The 22,500-nt window shown below is 43.3% G+C and overlaps 2 protein-coding genes across 7 annotated transcripts in view; one reads left to right on the top strand and one right to left on the bottom strand.

The window, feature by feature from the left end:
* Positions 1-11,052, top strand: part of LOC308683503 (uncharacterized protein) — a gene marked incomplete at its 3' end in the record, with an annotated part of 11,418 nt that extends 366 nt beyond the window's left edge. Inside the window, exons 3-5 of the mRNA XM_081353963.1 lie at positions 1,160-1,344; positions 3,540-3,584; positions 10,938-11,052. Of these exons, the coding sequence (XP_081210089.1) occupies positions 1,160-1,344; positions 3,540-3,584; positions 10,938-11,052 (345 nt within the window). The remainder of the gene's footprint in view (positions 1-1,159; positions 1,345-3,539; positions 3,585-10,937) is intronic.
* A 6,453-nt stretch (positions 11,053-17,505) lies between these two features.
* Positions 17,506-22,500, bottom strand: part of dact3a (dishevelled-binding antagonist of beta-catenin 3a) — a 21,344-nt gene continuing 16,349 nt past the window's right edge. Inside the window, exons 4-6 of one of the 6 annotated variants that reach the window (XR_014029322.1) lie at positions 20,880-21,790; positions 19,678-19,772; positions 17,506-17,853 (exon numbers count right to left, since the gene is read on the bottom strand). Coding sequence is in view for 4 of the 6 variants with exons in the window: in XM_081355142.1 (XP_081211268.1) it covers positions 17,752-17,853; positions 20,880-21,790 (1,013 nt within the window). In the remaining 2 variants the exon portion in view is untranslated. Of the gene's footprint in view, positions 17,854-19,677; positions 19,773-20,150; positions 21,791-22,500 lie in introns of those variants that run through there. The other 5 variants (XR_014029323.1, XM_081355142.1, XM_081355145.1 and 2 more) reach the window with 5 other exon arrangements.

Below are 22,500 nucleotides of genomic sequence, written 5' to 3'. Positions count from 1 at the left end.
GAGCAATCATTTGTCTCAGTTAGTCTTTCTCTAGTGGATTCATGTTTGTTGGGGTTTTTGTTTTCAAACTACAGCTTGAAATGCTAAGCATCAAACGCATCTAATAAAAAAAAATGGAAAAAAGGAAAGAAATTGTATAACACTAATTTCCCTGGAATAGCAACAATAAATTTTGGTAACACTTTAGTTTACAGTGTCCTTGTTACATTTGTTACATGTACTTACCGTAGTAATAACAGTAAATTATACATAATAACATGCAACTAAGAACTAACCCTCAACCAAACCCTAATCCCACACTAACCCTATAGTAAGTACATGTAGTTACTTAATATTACTCAGTACTAAAATATATAATTACACAGTAACAGTGACTCCTTAAAATAAAGTATAACTACATTTTTATGTCATGTAGATCTTATTTGCATGTCCATTGCTCAATCTCAGCCTCATATGTATAAGCAAATATGCAAACTCTTGGAACTTAACTACAGTAAACATCTACACTTCTATGAGTTGAATCATAAAGGAATTATTAATCACGTATTTGGGCCAAGTCAAGTCAAGTCAAGTCAAGTTTATTTATATAGCGCTTTTCACAACATAGGTTGTATCAAAGCAGCTTCACAGTAATAAATTAAAACAATACATCAATGTTTGTTTCTAGTGGAACGTCCACGTTTGGTAATGCTGATCAATAGTATCGTTGATTGATTAATTCAATTAAATATCCCCAAATATCCCCATCTACAGTAATCTGGCCCCGCGGCCAGATTACTGTAATTTTGTGGAAAAATAAAAATAATCTGTCTGATCAAAATCATTTTATAACAGTAATAGCCAGTAGATGCTATAATCTCTGCAAGTATTATTGTACTTAATAAAAACACATTTAGATATTTATTCCAGTTCTTTGTTTGTTTGTTCAGATTGCATATCTAGGCCTACAAAAAGAGTGATCCACTCAGAAAAGCTTATAAAGCATTTAAAAGTGCTTCTATTATTCTGTTTTAAAGGTTCCTAATGTTATGTCAGAGTCTCCTACAACAGGTTCTCATGCATCCAAGCTCATAATCACTGTAATGTCCTCATGATCTCCACTGCACATCAGCTCTTCCCTCTCAGTGTCTGAAACGCTACCATTCCGCTTTCCCGTCAGCTTTCCCCGGAGCCGTCGGAGCAGACGAAGAGCCCCGCGGCGCGACTGAAGGAGCGTCTGCCGTCGATCGTGGTGGAGCCGTCGGAGGAGAGCGGAGAACACTCCGTCCCTGAGGAGGACGACCCTTTCCATGACCCCGGTGACCCCGGTGACCCCGCCGGCAGCGCTCAGGCTCATGCGGACGGGTCAGTACCGGCGTCACACCGGATTTTGTTACCTGTTGTTAAACACTCGATCACTGTCCCTGTCTTCAGTGGCTGCGTTCACATGCCAACTAATAATCTGTTAGTAATGCGATCGACGGCTCACTCACACTGAAAAGCCTTCCTGTAAACACATTAAAGGGTTAGTTCACCCGGAGATGAAAGTTCTGTCAGTAATTACTCTCCCTCGTGTTGTTCCAATCCAAGACTGTCGCTCATCTCCGGAACACAGATGAAGATATTTCTGATTAAATCTGAGAGCTGATTCTCGTCGCTTGATAAACGTAAGGTTGAGCCGCTGTAGTCACTCGGACTATTTTAACGATGTCTTTACTAACTTTTCTGGGCTGGCAAGTTTCAGTAACAGAGAAGCCTATGGAGGAGTGAGACAGCTCTCAGATTTAATCAACAATATTTTCATTTGTGTTCTGAAGATGAACGAGAGTCTTACAGGGTTGGAACAACATGAGGGAGAGTAATTACTGACAGAGTTTTCATTTTTGGGGAAACTAACCCTTTAATCAATCGGATTGAGCTCGATCCAAATGAGATTTCGATCGGATTGTAAGGGGTGGTTTATTCCTTTTCTAATCCGATGGAGAGAACATGTAAACACAAGTAAACCGAAACTGAAAGGACTGTGCATGTGCAATGACTCAGAAATAGCGTAATGACATGTGACGCGCTGAACAAGCAGCACGATACACACAGAGCCTGGCCACTCCCTATTAAGTCCTATTGTACCGAATGTTGGTTGTAGTTCCACCAGAGCTCCACTGGGGGCGATCGCCCATGAGTGCAGAATGAATGGGAGTCTATGGAGCTAGACGGCTAAATGTGTCTCTTTCATCCGATTGCCGTTGAGAAATCTCAGATTTGATTGTAGGTTTTGCAAGTTCAACATGGGTTCTAGGTCGAAAGTTGAATGAACGAGTACTTATGTCCTTTCGATTTCTTACAGGTTGAGTTGTTGTTGCCCATAACACGCTAGCATTCTGCTAATGAACGCTGATTTGTCAGTGAAGGACTGATTACGACCAGAGATACCGCTTGATGGCATCGTGGCATCTGAAGCGAGACCAGAAACAAACTAAACTAAACTCTTCTAGCACGTGTGTTTGCCTGTGTCAGCTGTGTTGTGTGTTTACCTGTGTCAGCTGTGTTGTGTGTTTACCTGTGTCAGCTGTGTTGTGTTTACCTGTGTCAGCTGTGTTGTGTTTACCTGTGTCAGCTGTGTTGTGTGTTTGCCTGTGTCAGCTGTGTTGTGTGTTTCCCTGTGTCAGCTGTGTTGTGTTTGCCTGTGTCAGCTGTGTTGTGTGTTTGCCTGTGTCAGCTGTGTTGTGTGTTTGCCTGTCAGCTGTGTTGTGTGTTTGCCTGTGTCAGCTGTGTTGTGTGTTTCCCTGTGTCAGCTGTGTTGTGTTTGCCTGTGTCAGCTGTGTTGTGTGTTTGCCTGTGTCAGCTGTGTTGTGTGTTTGCCTGTCAGCTGTGTTGTGTGTTTGCCTGTGTCAGCTGTGTTGTGTGTTTGCCTGTGTCAGCTGTGTTGTGTGTTTCCCTGTGTCAGCTGTGTTGTGTGTTTGCCTGTGTCAGCTGTGTTGTGTGTTTGCCTGTGTCAGCTGTGTTGTGTTTCCCTGTGTCAGCTGTGTTGTGTGTTTACCTGTGTCAGCTGTGTTGTGTTTACCTGTGTCAGCTGTGTCGTGTGTTTGCCTGTGTCAGCTGTGTTGTGTGTTTGCCTGTGTCAGCTGTGTTGTGTGTTTGCCTGTGTCAGCTGTGTTGTGTGTTTGCCTGTCAGCTGTGTTGTGTGTTTGCCTGTGTCAGCTGTGTTGTGTGTTTGCCTGTGTCAGCTGTGTTGTGTGTTTCCCTGTGTCAGCTGTGTTGTGTGTTTGCCTGTGTCAGCTGTGTTGTGTGTTTGCCTGTGTCAGCTGTGTTGTGTGTTTCCCTGTGTCAGCTGTGTTGTGTGTTTACCTGTGTCAGCTGTGTTGTGTTTACCTGTGTCAGCTGTGTCGTGTGTTTCCCTGTGTCAGCTGTGTTGTGTGTTTGCCTGTGTCAGCTGTGTTGTGTGTTTCCCTGTGTCAGCTGTGTCGAGTGTTTGCCTGTGTCAGCTGTGTCGAGTGTTTGCCTGTGTCAGCTGTGTCGTGTGTTTCCCTGTGTCAGCTGTGTTGTGTGTTTGCCTGTGTCAGCTGTGTCGAGTGTTTGCCTGTTTCAGCTGTGTCGTGTTTCCCTGTGTCAGCTGTGTTGTGTGTTTGCCTTTGTCAGTTGTGTTGTTTGTTTGCCTGTGTCAGCTGTGTTTTGTGTTCACCTGTGTCAGCTGTGTTGTGTGTTTACCTGTGTCAGCTGTGTTGTATGTTTGCCTGTGTCAGCTGTGTTGTGTGTTTGCCTGTGTCAGCAGTGTTGTGTGTTTCCCTGTGTCAGCTGTGTCGAGTGTTTGCCTGTGTCAGCTGTGTCGAGTGTTTGCCTGTGTCAGCTGTGTTGTGTGTTTGCCTGTGTCAGCTGTGTTGTGTGTTTGCCTGTGTCAGCTGTGTCGTGTGTTTGCCTGTGTCAGCTGTGTCGTGTGTTTACCTGTGTCAGCTGTGTTGTGTGTTTACCTGTGTCAGCTGTGTTGTGTGTTTACCTGTGTCAGCTGTGTTGTGTGTTTATCTGTGTCAGCTGTGTTGTGTGTTTCCCTGTGTCAGCTGTGTTGTGTGTTTCCCTGTGTCAGCTGTGTTGTGTTTCCCTGTGTCAGCTGTGTTGTGTGTTACCTGTGTCAGCTGTGTTGTGTTTACCTGTGTCAGCTGTGTTGTGTGTTTACCTGTGTCAGCTGTGTTGTGGGTTTGCCTGTGTCAGCTGTGTTGTGTGTTTGCCTGTGTCAGCTGTGTTGTGTGTTTGCCTGTGTCAGCTGTGTTGTGTGTTTACCTGTGTCAGCTGTGTTGTGTTTACCTGTGTCAGCTGTGTTGTGTGTTTGCCTGTGTCAGCTGTGTTGTGTGTTTACCTGTGTCAGCTGTGTTGTGTTTACCTGTGTCAGCTGTGTTGTGTGTTTGCCTGTGTCAGCTGTGTTGTGTGTTTGCCTGTGTCAGCTGTGTTGTGTGTTTGCCTGTGTCAGCTGTGTTGTGTGTTTACCTGTGTCAGCTGTGTTGTGTTACCTGTGTCAGCTGTGTTGTGTTTCCCTGTGTCAGCTGTGTTGTGTGTTTGCCTGTCAGCTGTGTTGTGTGTTTGCCTGTGTCAGCTGTGTTGTGTTTACCTGTGTTATTTGTGTTGTGTGTTTACCTGTGTCAGCTGTGTTGTGTGTTTGCCTGTGTCAGCTGTGCTGTGTTTCCCTGTGTCAGCTGTGTTGTGTGTTTGCCTGTCAGCTGTGTTGTGTGTTACCTGTGTCAGCTGTGCTGTGTGTTTGCCTGTGTCAGCTGTGTTGTGTGTTACCTGTGTCAGCTGTGTTGTGTTTCCCTGTGTCAGCTGTGTTGTGTGTTTGCCTGTCAGCTGTGTTGTGTGTTACCTGTGTCAGCTGTGTTGTGTGTTTGCCTGTGTCAGCTGTGTTGTGTGTTACCTGTGTCAGCTGTGTTGTGTTTCCCTGTGTCAGCTGTGTTGTGTGTTTGCCTGTCAGCTGTGTTGTGTGTTTGCCTGTGTCAGCTGTGTTGTGTGTTTACCTGTGTTATTTGTGTTGTGTGTTTACCTGTGTCAGCTGTGTCGTGTGTTTGCCTGTGTCAGCTGTGTCGTGTTTCCCTGTGTCAGATGTGTTGTGTGTTTGCCTGTGTCAGCTGTGTGTGTGTTTACCTGTGTCAGCTGTGTTGTGTGTTTCCCTGTGTCAGATGTGTTGTGTGTTTGCCTGTGTCAGCTGTGTTGTGTGTTTACCTGTGTCAGCTGTGTTGTGTGTTTGCCTGTGTCAGCTGTGTTGTGTTTCCCTGTGTCAGCTGTGTCGTGTGTTTACCTGTGTCAGCTGTGTCGTGTGTTTGCCTGTGTCAGCTGTGTTGTGTGTTTACCTGTGTCAGCTGTGTTGTGTGTTTACCTGTGTCAGCTGTGTTGTGTGTTTACCTGTGTCAGCTGTGTTGTGTGTTTACCTGTGTCAGCTGTGTTGTGTGTTTGCCTGTGTCAGCTGTGTTGTGTGTTTGCCTGTGTCAGCTGTGTTGTGTGTTTCCCTGTCAGCTGTGTTGTGTGTTACATGTGTCAGCTGTGTTGTGTTTACCTGTGTCAGCTGTGTTGTGTGTTTGCCTGTGTCAGCTGTGTTGTGTTTCCCTGTCAGCTGTGTTGTGTGTTACCTGTGTCAGCTGTGTTGTGTTTACCTGTGTCAGCTGTGTTGTGTGTTTACCTGTGTCAGCTGTGTTGTGTGTTTGCCTGTGTCAGCTGTGTTGTGTGTTTGCCTGTGTTAGCTGTGTTGTGTGTTTCCCTGTGTCAGCTGTGTTGTGTGTTACCTGTGTCAGCTGTGTTGTGTTTACCTGTGTCAGCTGTGTTGTGTGATTGCCTGTCAGCTGTGTTGTGTGTTTACCTGTGTCAGCTGTGTTGTGTTTACCTGTGTCAGCTGTGTTGTGTTTGCCTGTGTCAGCTGTGTTGTGTGTTTGCCTGTGTCAGCTGTGTTGTGTGTTTGCCTGTGTCAGCTGTGTTGTGTGTTTACCTGTGTCAGCTGTGTTGTGTGTTACCTGTGTCAGCTGTGTTGTGTTTCCCTTTGTCAGCTGTGTTGTGTGTTTGCCTGTCAGCTGTGTTGTGTGTTTACCTGTGTCAGCTGTGTTGTGTGTTTACCTGTGTTAGTTGTGTTGTGTGTTTACCTGTGTCAGCTGTGTTGTGTGTTTGCCTGTGTCAGCTGTGTTGTGTGTTTACCTGTGTCAGCTGTGTTGTGTGTTTGCCTGTGTCAGCTGTGATGTGTGTTCACCTGTGTCAGCTGTGTTGTGTGTTTGCCTGTGTCAGCTGTGTCGTGTGTTTGCCTGTGTCAGCTGTGTTGTGTTTGCCTGTGTCAGCTGTGTTGTGTGTTTGCCTGTGTCAGCTGTGTTGTGTGTTTGCCTGTGTCAGCTGTGTCATGTGTTTCCCTGTGTCAGCTGTGTTGTGTGTTTGCCTGTGTCAGCTGTGTTGTGTGTTTGCCTGTGTCAGCTGTGTTGTGTGTTTGCCTGTGTCGACTGTGTTGTGTGTTTACCTGTGTCAGCTGTGTTGTGTGTTTGCCTGTGTCAGCTGTGTTGTGTGTTTACCTGTGTCAGCTGTGTTGTGTTTACCTGTGTCAGCTGTGTTGTGTGTTTACCTGTGTCAGCTGTGTTGTGTGTTTACCTGTGTCAGCTGTGTTGTGTGTTTGCCTGTGTCAGCTGTGTTGTGTGTTTGCCTGTGTCAGCTGTGTTGTGTGTTTACCTGTGTCAGCTGTGTTGTGTGTTTGCCTGTGTCAGCTGTGTTGTGTGTTCACCTGTGTCAGCTGTGTCGTGTGTTTGCCTGTGTCAGCTGTGTTGTGTGTTTACCTGTGTCAGCTGTGTTGTGTTTCCCTGTGTCAGCTGTGTTGTGTGTTTGCCTGTCAGCTGTGTTGTGTGTTTGCCTGTGTCAGCTGTGTTGTGTTTACCTGTGTTATTTGTGTTGTGTGTTTACCTGTGTCAGCTGTGTTGTGTGTTTGCCTGTGTCAGCTGTGCTGTGTTTCCCTGTGTCAGCTGTGTTGTGTGTTTGCCTGTCAGCTGTGTTGTGTGTTACCTGTGTCAGCTGTGCTGTGTGTTTGCCTGTGTCAGCTGTGTTGTGTGTTACCTGTGTCAGCTGTGTTGTGTTCCCCTGTGTCAGCTGTGTTGTGTGTTTGCCTGTGTCAGCTGTGTTGTGTGTTTGCCTGTGTCAGCTGTGTTGTGTGTTTGCCTGTGTCGACTGTGTTGTGTGTTTACCTGTGTCAGCTGTGTTGTGTGTTTGCCTGTGTCAGCTGTGTTGTGTGTTTGCCTGTGTCAGCTGTGTTGTGTGTTTGCCTGTGTCAGCTGTGTTGTGTGTTTGCCTGTGTCGACTGTGTTGTGTGTTTACCTGTGTCAGCTGTGTTGTGTGTTTGCCTGTGTCAGCTGTGTTGTGTGTTTACCTGTGTCAGCTGTGTTGTGTTTACCTGTGTCAGCTGTGTTGTGTGTTTACCTGTGTCAGCTGTGTTGTGTGTTTACCTGTGTCAGCTGTGTTGTGTGTTTGCCTGTGTCAGCTGTGTTGTGTGTTTGCCGGTGTCAGCTGTGTTGTGTGTTTACCTGTGTCAGCTGTGTTGTGTGTTTGCCTGTGTCAGCTGTGTTGTGTGTTCACCTGTGTCAGCTGTGTCGTGTGTTTGCCTGTGTCAGCTGTGTTGTGTGTTTACCTGTGTCAGCTGTGTTGTGTTTCCCTGTGTCAGCTGTGTTGTGTGTTTGCCTGTCAGCTGTGTTGTGTGTTTGCCTGTGTCAGCTGTGTTGTGTTTACCTGTGTTATTTGTGTTGTGTGTTTACCTGTGTCAGCTGTGTTGTGTGTTTGCCTGTGTCAGCTGTGCTGTGTTTCCCTGTGTCAGCTGTGTTGTGTGTTTGCCTGTCAGCTGTGTTGTGTGTTACCTGTGTCAGCTGTGCTGTGTGTTTGCCTGTGTCAGCTGTGTTGTGTGTTACCTGTGTCAGCTGTGTTGTGTTTCCCTGTGTCAGCTGTGTTGTGTGTTTGCCTGTCAGCTGTGTTGTGTGTTACCTGTGTCAGCTGTGTTGTGTGTTTGCCTGTGTCAGCTGTGTTGTGTGTTACCTGTGTCAGCTGTGTTGTGTTTCCCTGTGTCAGCTGTGTTGTGTGTTTGCCTGTCAGCTGTGTTGTGTGTTTGCCTGTGTCAGCTGTGTTGTGTGTTTACCTGTGTTATTTGTGTTGTGTGTTTACCTGTGTCAGCTGTGTCGTGTGTTTGCCTGTGTCAGCTGTGTCGTGTTTCCCTGTGTCAGATGTGTTGTGTGTTTGCCTGTGTCAGCTGTGTGTGTGTTTACCTGTGTCAGCTGTGTTGTGTGTTTCCCTGTGTCAGATGTGTTGTGTGTTTGCCTGTGTCAGCTGTGTTGTGTGTTTACCTGTGTCAGCTGTGTTGTGTGTTTGCCTGTGTCAGCTGTGTTGTGTTTCCCTGTGTCAGCTGTGTCGTGTGTTTACCTGTGTCAGCTGTGTTGTGTGTTTGCCTGTGTCAGCTGTGTTGTGTGTTTACCTGTGTCAGCTGTGTTGTGTGTTTACCTGTGTCAGCTGTGTTGTGTGTTTACCTGTGTCAGCTGTGTTGTGTGTTTACCTGTGTCAGCTGTGTTGTGTGTTTGCCTGTGTCAGCTGTGTTGTGTGTTTGCCTGTGTCAGCTGTGTTGTGTGTTTCCCTGTCAGCTGTGTTGTGTGTTACATGTGTCAGCTGTGTTGTGTTTACCTGTGTCAGCTGTGTTGTGTGTTTGCCTGTGTCAGCTGTGTTGTGTTTCCCTGTCAGCTGTGTTGTGTGTTACCTGTGTCAGCTGTGTTGTGTTTACCTGTGTCAGCTGTGTTGTGTGTTTACCTGTGTCAGCTGTGTTGTGTGTTTGCCTGTGTCAGCTGTGTTGTGTGTTTGCCTGTGTTAGCTGTGTTGTGTGTTTCCCTGTGTCAGCTGTGTTGTGTGTTACCTGTGTCAGCTGTGTTGTGTTTACCTGTGTCAGCTGTGTTGTGTGATTGCCTGTCAGCTGTGTTGTGTGTTTACCTGTGTCAGCTGTGTTGTGTTTACCTGTGTCAGCTGTGTTGTGTTTGCCTGTGTCAGCTGTGTTGTGTGTTTGCCTGTGTCAGCTGTGTTGTGTGTTTGCCTGTGTCAGCTGTGTTGTGTGTTTACCTGTGTCAGCTGTGTTGTGTGTTACCTGTGTCAGCTGTGTTGTGTTTCCCTTTGTCAGCTGTGTTGTGTGTTTGCCTGTCAGCTGTGTTGTGTGTTTACCTGTGTCAGCTGTGTTGTGTGTTTACCTGTGTTAGTTGTGTTGTGTGTTTACCTGTGTCAGCTGTGTTGTGTGTTTGCCTGTGTCAGCTGTGTTGTGTGTTTACCTGTGTCAGCTGTGTTGTGTGTTTGCCTGTGTCAGCTGTGATGTGTGTTCACCTGTGTCAGCTGTGTTGTGTGTTTGCCTGTGTCAGCTGTGTCGTGTGTTTGCCTGTGTCAGCTGTGTTGTGTTTGCCTGTGTCAGCTGTGTTGTGTGTTTGCCTGTGTCAGCTGTGTTGTGTGTTTGCCTGTGTCAGCTGTGTCATGTGTTTCCCTGTGTCAGCTGTGTTGTGTGTTTGCCTGTGTCAGCTGTGTTGTGTGTTTGCCTGTGTCAGCTGTGTTGTGTGTTTGCCTGTGTCGACTGTGTTGTGTGTTTACCTGTGTCAGCTGTGTTGTGTGTTTGCCTGTGTCAGCTGTGTTGTGTGTTTACCTGTGTCAGCTGTGTTGTGTTTACCTGTGTCAGCTGTGTTGTGTGTTTACCTGTGTCAGCTGTGTTGTGTTTACCTGTGTCAGCTGTGTTGTGTGTTTGCCTGTGTCAGCTGTGTTGTGTGTTTGCCTGTGTCAGCTGTGTTGTGTGTTTACCTGTGTCAGCTGTGTTGTGTGTTTGCCTGTGTCAGCTGTGTTGTGTGTTCACCTGTGTCAGCTGTGTCGTGTGTTTGCCTGTGTCAGCTGTGTTGTGTGTTTGCCTGTGTCAGCTGTGTTGTGTGTTCACCTGTGTCAGCTGTGTCGTGTGTTTGCCTGTGTCAGCTGTGTTGTGTTTACCTGTGTCAGCTGTGTTGTGTTTACCTGTGTCAGCTGTGTTGTGTTTGCCTGTGTCAGCTGTGTTGTGTTTGCCTGTGTCGACTGTGTTGTGTGTTTGCCTGTGTCAGCTGTGTTGTGTGTTTACCTGTGTCAGCTGTGTTGTGTGTTTACCTGTGACGGCTGTGTTGTGTGTTTCCCTGTGTCGGCTGTGTTGTGTGTTTCCCTGTGTCGGCTGTGTTGTGTGTTTCCCTGTGTCAGCTGTGTTGTCGATGCCTCGAGAGAAAAGAAAGTGCAGAGCTGAAAGCACCAAAGTGACTGAAGGATTGCCGTAAAGCAGTATCTCTGGTCGTACGATGTGTATGACGTCATTGACATTTTAAAAGACTTGTTAAAGCAAATAAGTGACTCTAAAAAATCTAACACCCAACAATGTGTAATTTCTTTGCATCTCCTTTTGAACACAACATTCAAATTACTAGACAAAAAATTATATTCTTATTATAGAAAAGTGGATTTAGACCTCCATTCATTCTGCACTCGTCCTGCGAGCGCCCTCATGTGGAGCCAGAGTGGAACTGCAACCAGTTCAGAAGCCGGAAGTTTACCGAGAGTGGAAGTTCTCCCCTTATTAGACATTCTCTGATACAACGGTTCATACGCTCATTATCTCCAAATCATGACAAGAAACGGATCAATATTAAGTCTGCTGTTTAAAACAAATAAAGAACCAGTGTAAGAGAATGGTTATTATGCGCAAACAGCGCGAAACTCTGTATATTTGTGTGTGCATATCAAAAAATATATTCCGATTTGAAGCTTGTGACATAAACGCGCACATTAACACGATCACATGTTTAGCGTTCATGTAAACACTCGTTCAGATTCATCAATCGGAATGAATTCAGACTGATTGATACAAGCTGTGCATGTAAACGCAGCCAGTGAAGCTTTACTAGCATGTGAATAAATTAATCCACCTTCTTCTTTCTCTGTTCCAGAGTTCCTGGCTTTAAACGTTCATCCATACCCAGCATTCAGATCGACTACAGCAGACTGACCCCGCCTCCTTCGCCTACATCATCACGCGTAGCCCCGCCCTGTTTCCCCGGCTGAGAGACGAACAGAAACATCAGCACAGATCATGATATTTACATTCAGTCACAACTGAAAAATATGGGATTTAAACCTAGTTATAGGCCTAAATGAAAAGTTTTAGGATTTTTAAAAATATAAAACAAACAGATTGTGCTCGATTTCTATATGACTAATTTCTAAGTGTTGTTGATCATGTGACTCTTTGTACGGACAGCCAGACTGAAGCTCTAGATGTTCTTTGGATGAATGTGTTAGTTCAATATTTCACTGCAATTGTAACTGATATAAAATAAGAAAAATGCAAAATAAAAGCATTTTCTTCAATGCAACCAGCAACGCCAAGGTCATGGGTTCGATTCCCAGGGAAATGTACAGTATTCTTTCAATGCAATGTAAATCGCTTTGGATTCAAGCATCTGCTAAATGCATGAATGTAAATATATATTTCTCTGGTGGTCTCAGACATGTGCACACATCTATCGACTGAAAACACTTCCGCACGATGCACATTCTGATAACCGGGAAATCAAAGTATTCGATCAATACCATATCAAAGTGTTTAGACTACAAAAATAATGTTTCTTCTTAATATTTCGGTCTTGTTTTCCAGCACAAATATCTAAAGATTCTTAAATCAAGATACATTTACTGAAGAAGCAAAATTACTTCAGATATTAAGTCTTTGAAAAATGCATCAAAATGAAGTGAGTTTGTGCTTAAAACAAAAAAATGAAAAACAAATATCTGCCAGTATAGGGTCAGAAAATAAACTTGTTTTCTCTTTAAATTAAGTATATATTTCTGACTCCACTGTAAATATAATATCTTCAGTCATGTTTTAAGCACAAACTCACTTTATTCTGATGCATTTTCATAAAAAAATAAGTAAATAAAAAAACCCAGACTGAACTCTGTAATGTTTGACCGAAAATTGTAACATTTAGCTTTTTTAGATTTTCTTTACTTCATCGGAACGGTATGAGACTTGGTAAAGGTTTTGGCACTTGCTGTGTGAACACAACACAATCATAGACATGATTCGAACAGGTTTAATGGTCCTGAAAAACAGGCACACTTGTTCTGTTCGCGGTCAGAAATGAGGAGTTTCCTCTAGTGGAAGCGTTTGGAACTGCAGCCGAACAACATCTCACCGAAAGATCATTTACTGAGATCTCAACCTCAAATCTAGAGCACAACTCGTTTAGATTTAAGGCTTTGATTTTCTCACAGTTTCAGGGTAAAACATGTTTTGGAAAATATGTATTTCATATAAAAATTAAAAATAGTATTTTTATGCTTTTTTTAATAATACACTTAAACTAAAAAAAAAAAATTGTTTTACTTTTTAAACTTTTTTCACTTCAGCAATAATCTGCCAAGTGTCGTCTTTAAAAAGAGACCAAACTTCAGTCTGTCGCTCTAAAGCGTTCGAGATTTACCACAGTTTAAGATCTCACCTCTGTGCTCAAAAAGCGAATACATAGATTATAAATAATGCATAAGTATAATGTAGTACCATAAAATTCCCTAAAATACAAAATATTACAATTATTAAACTCATTTACTTGAACAAAAGAAAAAAAACGAGAATGTTTAGATATTAGCAGCCTACTGGAAAACAAGACAGAAAGACTTGTGTGTGTTCCTCACATGAGCTTGTACTGGATTGTGTGTGTGTGTGTGTGTGTGTGTGTGTGTGTGTGTGTGTGTGTGTGTGTGTGTGTGTGTGTGTGCGTGTGTGTGTGTTCCTCACATGAGCTTGTACTGGATTGTGTGTGTGTGTGTGTGTGAGTGTGTTCCTCACATGAGCTTGTACTGGATTGTGTGTGTGTGTGTGTGTGTGTGTGTGTGAGTGTGTGTTCCTCACATGAGCTTGTACTGGATTGTGTGTGTGTGTGTGTGTGTGTGTGTGTGTGTGTGTGTGTGTGTGTGTGTGTGTGTGTGTGTGTGTTCCTCACATGAGCTTGTACTGGATTGTGTGTGTGTGTGTGTGTGTGTGTGTGTTCCTCACATGAGTTTGTACTGGATTGTGTGTGTGTGTGTGTGTGTGTGTGTGTGTGTGTGTGTGTGTGTGTGTGTGTGTGTGTGTGTGTGTGTGTGCGTTCCTCACATGAGCACAAGGAGGCAGTGCAACACCAGCACAGTGAGAGTCTTCCTCATCTACATGTTCAACAAGAGCCTGATCTGAGATCAGATGTAGATTGTGTTTACCGTCAGAAGCCAAGCATGCACAGTAATAACTAAACCGTTACGAAATGAGTCCGATAACTAAACACAGTGTGTGCGGGACGGAGAGATCAGCACTCGCTGCTGTAGACTAAACATCTCCTGACTCCAGGCCTGTGTTTCCACGGCTCACATTCCTGCCGGATCCAGAGAGCCTCGCCAGACTTCAACCATTCGCATCCAAACCACCCATAATCCCTCCCTGTTACGCTTCTTATATTCATATTATACTTTATGACTACATAAATTCAGTAAGGCTGATGAAAGTCGAGAAATGTTCTCCGCATGGGAACAATCATCTTGTTTAGAAACATCAATATATATTATTTAAAATCCCCCTGTAGTCAAAAAATGTCTTGCCTTTGCCTCATTTAGTATGCATGGTTCTCTGAATATGCAAATGAGCCCCGCCTTCACTCACTCACTCACTCAGAGATCCACTGGTTGACGATCACACGTTGATCTGATTGGTTACAAGGTAGTTTGTGACGTCAGAAACACCAGCGATTTCAAAGCGTGTTTTTGAGACTGTCTTTGGTTCACTGCAGTTTTAAGGAGGAAATACTCAGCAATGCTGTCGACTTATGAACTTACACATGCTTTGTCTTAAAGCACATTAAAAACACCACATAGACACATAAACTACATTAAAAGCTGGATTTTTATATATTTAAGTGATCTAATTATTCATCAGACCTCTGTTTGCTTGTGGAAGAAAACTTAGTTGTGATACTGGCAGAGTCAAGTCAAACTGTCAGTCATCAACAGGCCCCTCCCCTTTCCCCAGTGAGGGCGGGGTTAAAGAGTGAGTGACAGTCACTAATTATTAGAGCGATTTCTCCCTGATTTGTTTGGTTTAACATATTTAGGTAAATTCAGCGACATTAAATAATATTTTGGACTTGAATGAAACCATTTAATTTAGAATGAAATGTTACAGGAAAACAAGAAAAAAACAACTTTTAAACTGGACATTCTGAACGTTTGGAGAGATAATGTTTTCATAACTGAATGGGAATGCTAGCAAAACATTCATAAATCATGTTTCTGTTACAGTGAACACACACATATAGAGTTCAGCACACAGGAACAGAGTCTGAGCATGTGATTCTGCCTCTCTTTCTCTGGCCAAGATCCCAGATTGTGGTATGTGCCTGTCTAACTCGACCAAGAGCAGTGTGTGTGTGTGTGTGTGTGTGTGTGTGTGTGTGTGTGTGTGTGTGTGTGTGAGAGTGTGTGTGTGTGTGTGTGTACCCTATCAGACGGAGGCTGTTCTTCAGGAGGTCTGGAGAATCTCATCAGCGCCGTGAGCAGAAATAACTCGGAGCTGCAGATCTGTGTGTGTGTGTGTGTGTCCAGACGCAGGTCCTTCATCAGATCTGGAGTGTGTGTGTGTGTGTGTTCATCTGTGAGATCACGTCTCCTGTAATGGAGTCCAGATGTGGTTAATACACTCTTTCTCCTTTAATTCCCTCGTCTTCCTCTCGCTCTCACCGGAAATACTCCGGGTTCTTGGCCCTGAAGGAACGTGCCTCTGTAACCACCTCCAGATGGACACACACACACACACACACACACACACACACACACACACGTCTGGTTTACTATCTTTGTGGGGACTCTCCATAGACTTAATGGTTTTTATACTGTACAAAGTGTATATTCTATCTCCTCACACTAACCCTACCCCTAAACCTACCCATCACAGGAGACATTCTGCATTTTTACATTTCCAAAAAAACTCATTCTGTGTGATTTATAAGCTTGTTTACCCATGGGGACCTCTATTTAGGTCCCCACTGTGACACGAGTCCCCATGAATCTGTGTGCATTCAGGTTGAAGTCCCCACCGGGATAGAAAAACAAGTACACACACACACACACACACACACACACACACACACACACAGTTGAGTCCAAACTCGCTGCTCTCCGTTCCTCTTCATCTCTCTCTCCACCGACATGATCCTGCACAAACTCACAGTACTGGTTCTGACTGGTTTATGCTGGTTATAAATATAAAAATCATGCTCTTCCTCAGTGATTCTGTCTCGTTTTCCAGCACAAATATCTAAAGATTCTTAAATCAAGACACATTTACTGGAGAAGAAGCAAAATGACTGAAGATATTAAGTGTTGGTTTCTGAAAAATGCAACAAAATGAAGTGTTTATGTTGTTTCTACAGTAAATGTAAAAAAAAGGAATAAAAATTACCTAAAAAACAAAACTACGAAAAATGTAAAAAAATGGAAACGGAACAAAATAAATATTTATATAAAATCTATTAAGAAAAACTAATCCCAACTCAAAAACTCGTTAAGTTACGAAAACAATATTTCTGACTGCTCTAAAAACGTTTTTTTTTCTTGGTTATGTGAACGTTTAGGAAACATTCCATTCCTCAAACATTATGGGATGTTACTTCTGAATGTTCTCTGAACGAAACAAGTAACATTTAAAAACACAGGTTCGTTAGTTAACACTACAGTACATTAGTTAGCATGAACTAATAATGAACTGCACTTATACAGCATATATTAATCTTTGTTAATGTTACTTTCAACATTTAGTAATACATTATTAAAATCTTGTTAACATTAGTTAATGCACTGTGAACTAACATGAACAAACAATGATCAGCTGTATTATTATTAACTATCATTAACAAAGATTAATAAATATTGTAACAAATGTATTGCTCATTGTTAGTTCATGTTAGTAAATACATTAATGTTAACTAATGAACCTTGTTGCGAAGTGTTACCTGTAAAACTAATCCCAAATAAAAGTCTGACGTTCCCATTAAGTTATGAAAACATTATTTCTGAACGCCTTAAAGGAGTTTTTCATAGTTATATGAACATTAACATTCCATTGTATCATTCCTCAAACATTATGGGAACGTTACTTTTGAATGTTCAGAAACAAGTAACATTTAATAAAACATTAGATGAACATTCAACTAAAGTGTTCCATGAACAATTTGAGAACATTAATAGATAATTTTCTATAACCGTTACTGGAGGAAGGGTTGTTCTGAGGCGTCCCCTGTTCTCTGAGACTAGTCTATCAGTGAGAGAGAACAGTCATGTGACTCAAGCTATGCACACTCCCAGAATCCTCCAGCCCGGTCCGTCAATGGGCCTGTGTTTCTGCTCCAGCTGGAGCTCGTTATCCAGCGCCTCCGAGAGATGGAGAAGTGTTCACGTCGACGCGACACACACTCACACTTTCACAATCTCAACAAATAAACACACAAGAGCAGAGAGATCCCATCATGCATCAGCAGAACTCGGGAATCATGGAAGACATTACTTTTGGATACTTTGATTTTGACCCCAATAAAAACTAAGCTTGCTTTGTGATAAACTTAAATTATTTTCTTGGCAAATTTTATATACATAAATGTAAATTCACATTTGAAAGTTTTTTTTTTGAGAGAATTTGCAACGTCAACTCTTTACATGTAGGTATTAACTAACCATGAGCAACACATTTGCTACAGTATTTGTTCATCTCTGTTAACTAATACAGATGTCCACTGTTTGTTCATGTTAGTTCACAGTGCATTAACTTTATTAAAATAAAATAAAGGATTTTAATAAAGTAATAATTTTTAATAAAAAATAATAATTTTCCTTCAGATTCATCAGCAAAACTCGGGAATCCCTACTTCGTTCATCTTTACATCATATTCACATGAAAATATAAACTCTATCATCAACTAAAATAAACAGTAACACTTTATTTTACAGTGTCCTTGTTATGTTACATGTACTTACCATAGTAATAACAGTAAATTATACATAATTACATGCAACTAACCCTCAACCTAATCCTTTAATATTACTCAGTACCTAAATATATAATCACAGTAACAATGACACCTTAAAATAAAGTGTAACCAAATAAAGAGTTACTACACAATTTGCTCTTTAAAGTGACATTAAATAAAAATGTAGTTTTTTGAAAATCATATTATAGATCTTGTTATGAACAATTAATCTGCGCATGCTTAATTTTGTTGACTTTGTAATGTTTAATTAAAATGTCATAACCGGTGATGTACGCAGGATTCAGGAATCATGTGGTGCGTTTAAACTCCGCCCCTGGAAACTCACGCTCATTTGCATAGACTTGTGAGAGCCACGCCCACATCGCACTGCATAGAACAAAGCTCCGCCCTACATTTATTATTATTCACAATACGCAAGAAAGGATGTCGCTTAACAGATCGAGAGCATATCGTTACGAAGAGGTCTTTATTTACAGGTTACATTCATAAATACAGGGAACATTTACAGACATTTACATGTGTGACATCATCATCGTCGTGATGGGTGTTTACGCGTGTTGTATCTGGGCTACTTTAAAGTATTGGTCAATGTAGAAGACTTTTGGCTTTTTTTTTTTTTAGCGTCTCAAGCCATGAGTGTGGTAACGGGCGGGTCAAGTGTCACTCAGTCTGTGTGAGTCTATCATCCTCTAACTCAAACACACGGTGAAGTGTCTCTATCCCAGAGTGAAGGTCGCGGGGTGAAGCGGCCGGTCCGAAAGACGGCTCGTGTTTTCATGATCCACTGGAACTGGAACTGAATTGGCCAAAACACACAGGATATTCAACAGGAATAAGAAGTGTGTGTATGTGTGTAAATATATATATATGTGTGTGTGTGTGTGTATGTGTGTGTCTGCATATGTGTGTGTGTGTATATATATACAGTGGGGAGAACCAGTATTTGATACACTGCCGATTTTGCAGGTTTTTCCACTTACAAAGCATGTAGAGGTCTGTAATTTTTATCTTAGGTACTCTTCAACTGTGAGAGACGGAATAAAAAATAACAATCCATAAAATCACATTGTATGATTTTTAAATAATTAATTGTGCATTTTATTGCATGACATAAGTATTTGATCACCTATCAACCAGTCAGAATTCCGTCTCTCACAGACCTGTTAGTTTTTCTTTAAGAAGCCCTCCTGTTCTCCACTCATTACCTGTATTAACTGCACCTGTTTGAACTCGTTGCCTGTATAAAAGACACCTGTCCACACACTCAATCAAACAGACTCCAACCTCTCCACAATGGCCGAGACCAGAGAGCTGTGTAAGGACATCAGGGATAAAACTGTAGACCTGCACAGGGCTGGGATGGGCTACAGGACAATAGGCACGCATCTTGGTGAGAAGGCAACAACTGTTGGTGCAATTATTAGAAAATGGAAGAAGTTCAAGATGACGGTCAATCTCCCTTGGTCTGGGGCACCATGCAAGATCTCACCTCGTGGGGCATCAATGATCATGAGGAAGGTGAGGGATCAGCCCAGAACTACACGGCAGGACCTGGCCAATGACCTGAATAGAGCTGGACCACAGTCTCAAAGAAAACCATTAGTAACACACTATGCCGTCATGGATTAAAATCCTGCAGCGCACGCAAGGTCCCCCTTCTCAAGCCAGCGCATGTCCAGGCCCGTCTGAAGTTTGCCAATGACCATCTGGATGATCCAGAGGAGGAATGGGAGAAGGTCATGTGGTCTGATGAGACAAAAATAGAGCTTTTTGGTCTAAACTCCACTCGCCGTGTTTGGAGGAAGAAGAAGGATGAGTACAACCCCAAGAACACCATCCCAACCGTGAAGCATGGAGGTGGAAACATCATTCTTTGGGGATACTTTTCTGCAAAGGGGACAGGACGACTGCACCCTATTGAGGGGAGGATGGATGGGGCCATGTATCACGAGATCTCGGCCAACAACCTCCTTCCCTCAGTAAGAGCATTGAAGATGGGTGGTGGCTGGGTCTTCCAGAATGACAACGACCCGAAACACACAGACAGGGCAACTAAGGAGTGGCTCCGTAAGAAGCATCTCAAGGTCCTGCAGTGGCCTAGCCAGTCTCCAGACCTGAACCCAATAGAAGATCTCTGGAGGAGCTGCAAGTCCGTATTGCCCAGCGACAGCCCCGACACCTGAAGGATCTGGAGAAGGTCTGTGTGGAGGAGTGGGCCAGAACCCCTGCAGTGTGTGCAAACCTGATCAAGAACTACAGGAAACGTATGATCTCTGTCACTGCAAACAAAGGTTTCTGTACCAAATATTAAGTTCTGCTTTTCTGATGTATCAAATACGTATGTCATGCAATACAATGCAAATGAATTAAAAATCATACAATGTGATTTTCTGGATTTTTGTTTTAGATTCCGTCACTCACAGTTGAAGAGTACCTATGATAAACATTACAGACTTCTACATGCTTTGTAAGTGGGAAAACCTGCAAAATCGGCAGTGTATCAAATACTGGTTCTCCCCACTGTATATATATATATATATATATATATATATATATATATATATATATATATATATATATATATGTGTGTGTGTGTGTGTGTGTGTATGTGTGTACCTACTTAACTATATTTTGGGGACAAATTTGTACCCAGAAGTGACCAAAACCTGACAAAATCTCCAAAAACCTCCTTTAGGGACGTCCTCATTTGCAAATCTGGTATAAAAATAAAGTAATTAAAGTTTTTCTTTAAAAAGTAAAAATGCAGAAAGTTGTGTGATGGGTAGGTTTAGGAGTCAGGTTAGTGTGTGTGTGTGTGTGTGTGTGAGTGTGTGTGTGTGTGATGGGTAGGTTTAGGAGTCAGGTTAGTGTGTGTGTGTGTTCATTTTCATTAAAATGCCTGCGCATTGCCAGTAGATCTTAGGGGCTGTTTTCATATCGCATCTAAAAACGTGTGGAAGGCGCGGATGTGTTAGGGTTAGTGGGCTAAAATGTTACTCATTATTTAGTGCTTCACACTCAGTTTGAGTCACTTTTAATAAAAACATTTTTTTTTTTTAATCAAGGAAATTTCTCTGGCATTTCTTTCTTTTTGCTGTATCGAAAGTGTACAGAACCGTGACACCACTGTGTTGTATCAAACCCAACCGTGAATTTTGTGAACCATTAAACCCCTACTTTTAATTAATATAATTAATATAATTTGTTGTTTGCCTTAATAATGTGGATAAATAAATAAATCAGTGGTTTAAATTCAAACTTTTCTACTTGTCTTTAAAAAAAAGGTTATAAAAAATGTCAATAATTATCGATACCGAACGATATGAAACATGATATCGTGATAATTGTTTAGCTATATCGCACAGCCCTAGAGGTGTGTTTGTTGTTTTGAATGAGGTGATTATTGTTGTTATTGTTTTGTCATGTGTTATCTATTTTTGTGTATTACAGTAGGACCTCTTTGATGCATCTCAAGGGGTTTATCCTGAAATATAAATTTTGTTACATGTTGCTTCTCCAGTAAATGTATGGATTCAAGAAAAAAAAAAAAAAAAAAAAAAAAAGATAAAAATAGGGGTCGGGTTAGTATAAGGGGACAGAATATACAGTTTGGACGGTACAGAAACCATTACATCTATGGAGGTCCTCACAAGCATAGCTAAACAAACCTGTGTGTGTGTGTGTGTGTGTGTGATGGGTAGGTTTAGGGTCGGGGTTAGTGTAAGGGGACAGAATAAACAGTTTGGACAGTATAAAACCATTACGTCTATGGAGAGTCCCCATTTAAATAGCTAAGTAAACGTGTGTGTGTGTGTCTCATACGGTGGTCATGACTTTAAGGGACCCGGTTCTGAACCTCAGGATCTTCTTCTTGAGCGCGTGCGACGCCTTGATCTTTACGAAGGCTTTGGGTTGCAGGGCGTTTCCAGGCTGAGTGGGCGGAGCCAGCAGAGTGGGCGGAGCCAGTTGCTGTGGCCAGACTAATCCGCTGCTGTTTCCAGGCTGAGTGGGCGGAGCCAGCTGCTGTGGCCAGACCAATCCGCTGCTCCCGTCAGAGTCGCTGGACCGCGAGCTGGACCCGCGCGACTCGGCCTCGCTCAGACTCGACTCGGACTCGACTCGATACACGCGAGGCTTGCGGGAGCGTCTGATTGGCTGCTCGGCTTCGTCCTGACTCAGTTCTAGCGTGGAGCGCCAGCGCCGGTGAGCGTGAGTGGATCCGCGGCGTGTTTTAGCCGTGACGTTCCTCTCCGCCGTGTTGTATTTGCGCTCTAGGTTGTTCTCGGATTGTGCGCGGCAGGTTTTTCTTCCGGGTTTCTTCGCCGCCATCTTGTCCTCCGTGAAACGGCACTTCTTCGGCTTCCTCTCGGGTTTGTGCGCTAGAGCGCGACACGGCTGCGCTGGGATGTACTGCGCGTTCACCAGCTCGTCGGAGGAGTGTGTGTGTGTGTAGACATGCTGTGGGGATTCCGCTTCGCTGCTGCTGGGAAAATCCAGAGATGTGGAGCGAATCCCGGCCCGGCTAATGCTACTCTGCCGGATCACTCTGGTTTCGGGACCCATGCTAGTGCGCGGAGGTTTGCTGGGTCTAGCGTGAGGCGAGCGGCGCTGGATTAGCCCGATGATGTACGTCTCCACACGCTGAGCCTGTCTGTAGTCCTCGGCGCTGGGCTCTTCATCGGGCCAGACCCACGGCTCGTCTTCACTCACGCCCTCCAGCGCAGGAGAGGCTGCTGGGAAAGAGGGAAAGACACACATCACCTACAGACCGACACAATGACAGCCCAGCACACAATAGTCATCATTTCACCATCTAGATTAACTATAGACACGATATAGTCCGGCTGTGAATCACACAATTCCAGCCAAAATAATTCCATCATGTGACTCAACAGTGACCACAAGGTGTGTGGTTTCATTTCTTTGACATGTTCTCTAACTGAGGATAGTCTATTCTCAGGCGATGGTTTAGTCGTCTATTAAATCTCCACTGACGGCCCGAACGCTGTCTTGTTCTAGTCTACACGTCTGGCTGCTTTTGGACGCCATTAGACGTCTTTTAAAGGCAGAACTGCATGCTGGGAGGGAGAATCTTTATAATACTGGAAACAACTAACCAACACGACATCCTCACACTGAGTGAATCACAGCTTCTGTCAAACACTTTATAAAGCACATCTCACACACTAATGGAAAGTGCTTTACATAATAATAATTAAAAAATGTGTGAGTGTGTGTATGTGTGTGTTTGTGTTTGTCTATGTGTGTGTGTCTGTGTGTGTGTGAGTGAGTGAGTGTGTCTGTGTGTGAGTGTGTCTGTGTCTGTGTGTGTGTGTTTGTCTGTGTGTGTGTGTGTGTGTGTGTGTGTGTGTGTGTGTGTTTGTCTATGTGTGTGTGTGAGTTTGTCTGTGTATGTGTGAGTTCGTCTGTGTGTATGTGTTTG

Source organism: Scardinius erythrophthalmus (genome assembly GCF_964197995.2).
Source record: "Scardinius erythrophthalmus genome assembly, chromosome: 23".
NCBI classification, from domain to species: Eukaryota; Metazoa; Chordata; class Actinopteri; order Cypriniformes; family Leuciscidae; genus Scardinius; species Scardinius erythrophthalmus.
Note: the sequence above shows the minus strand (reverse complement) of the source record. Positions and strands in the feature narration are given on the sequence as shown.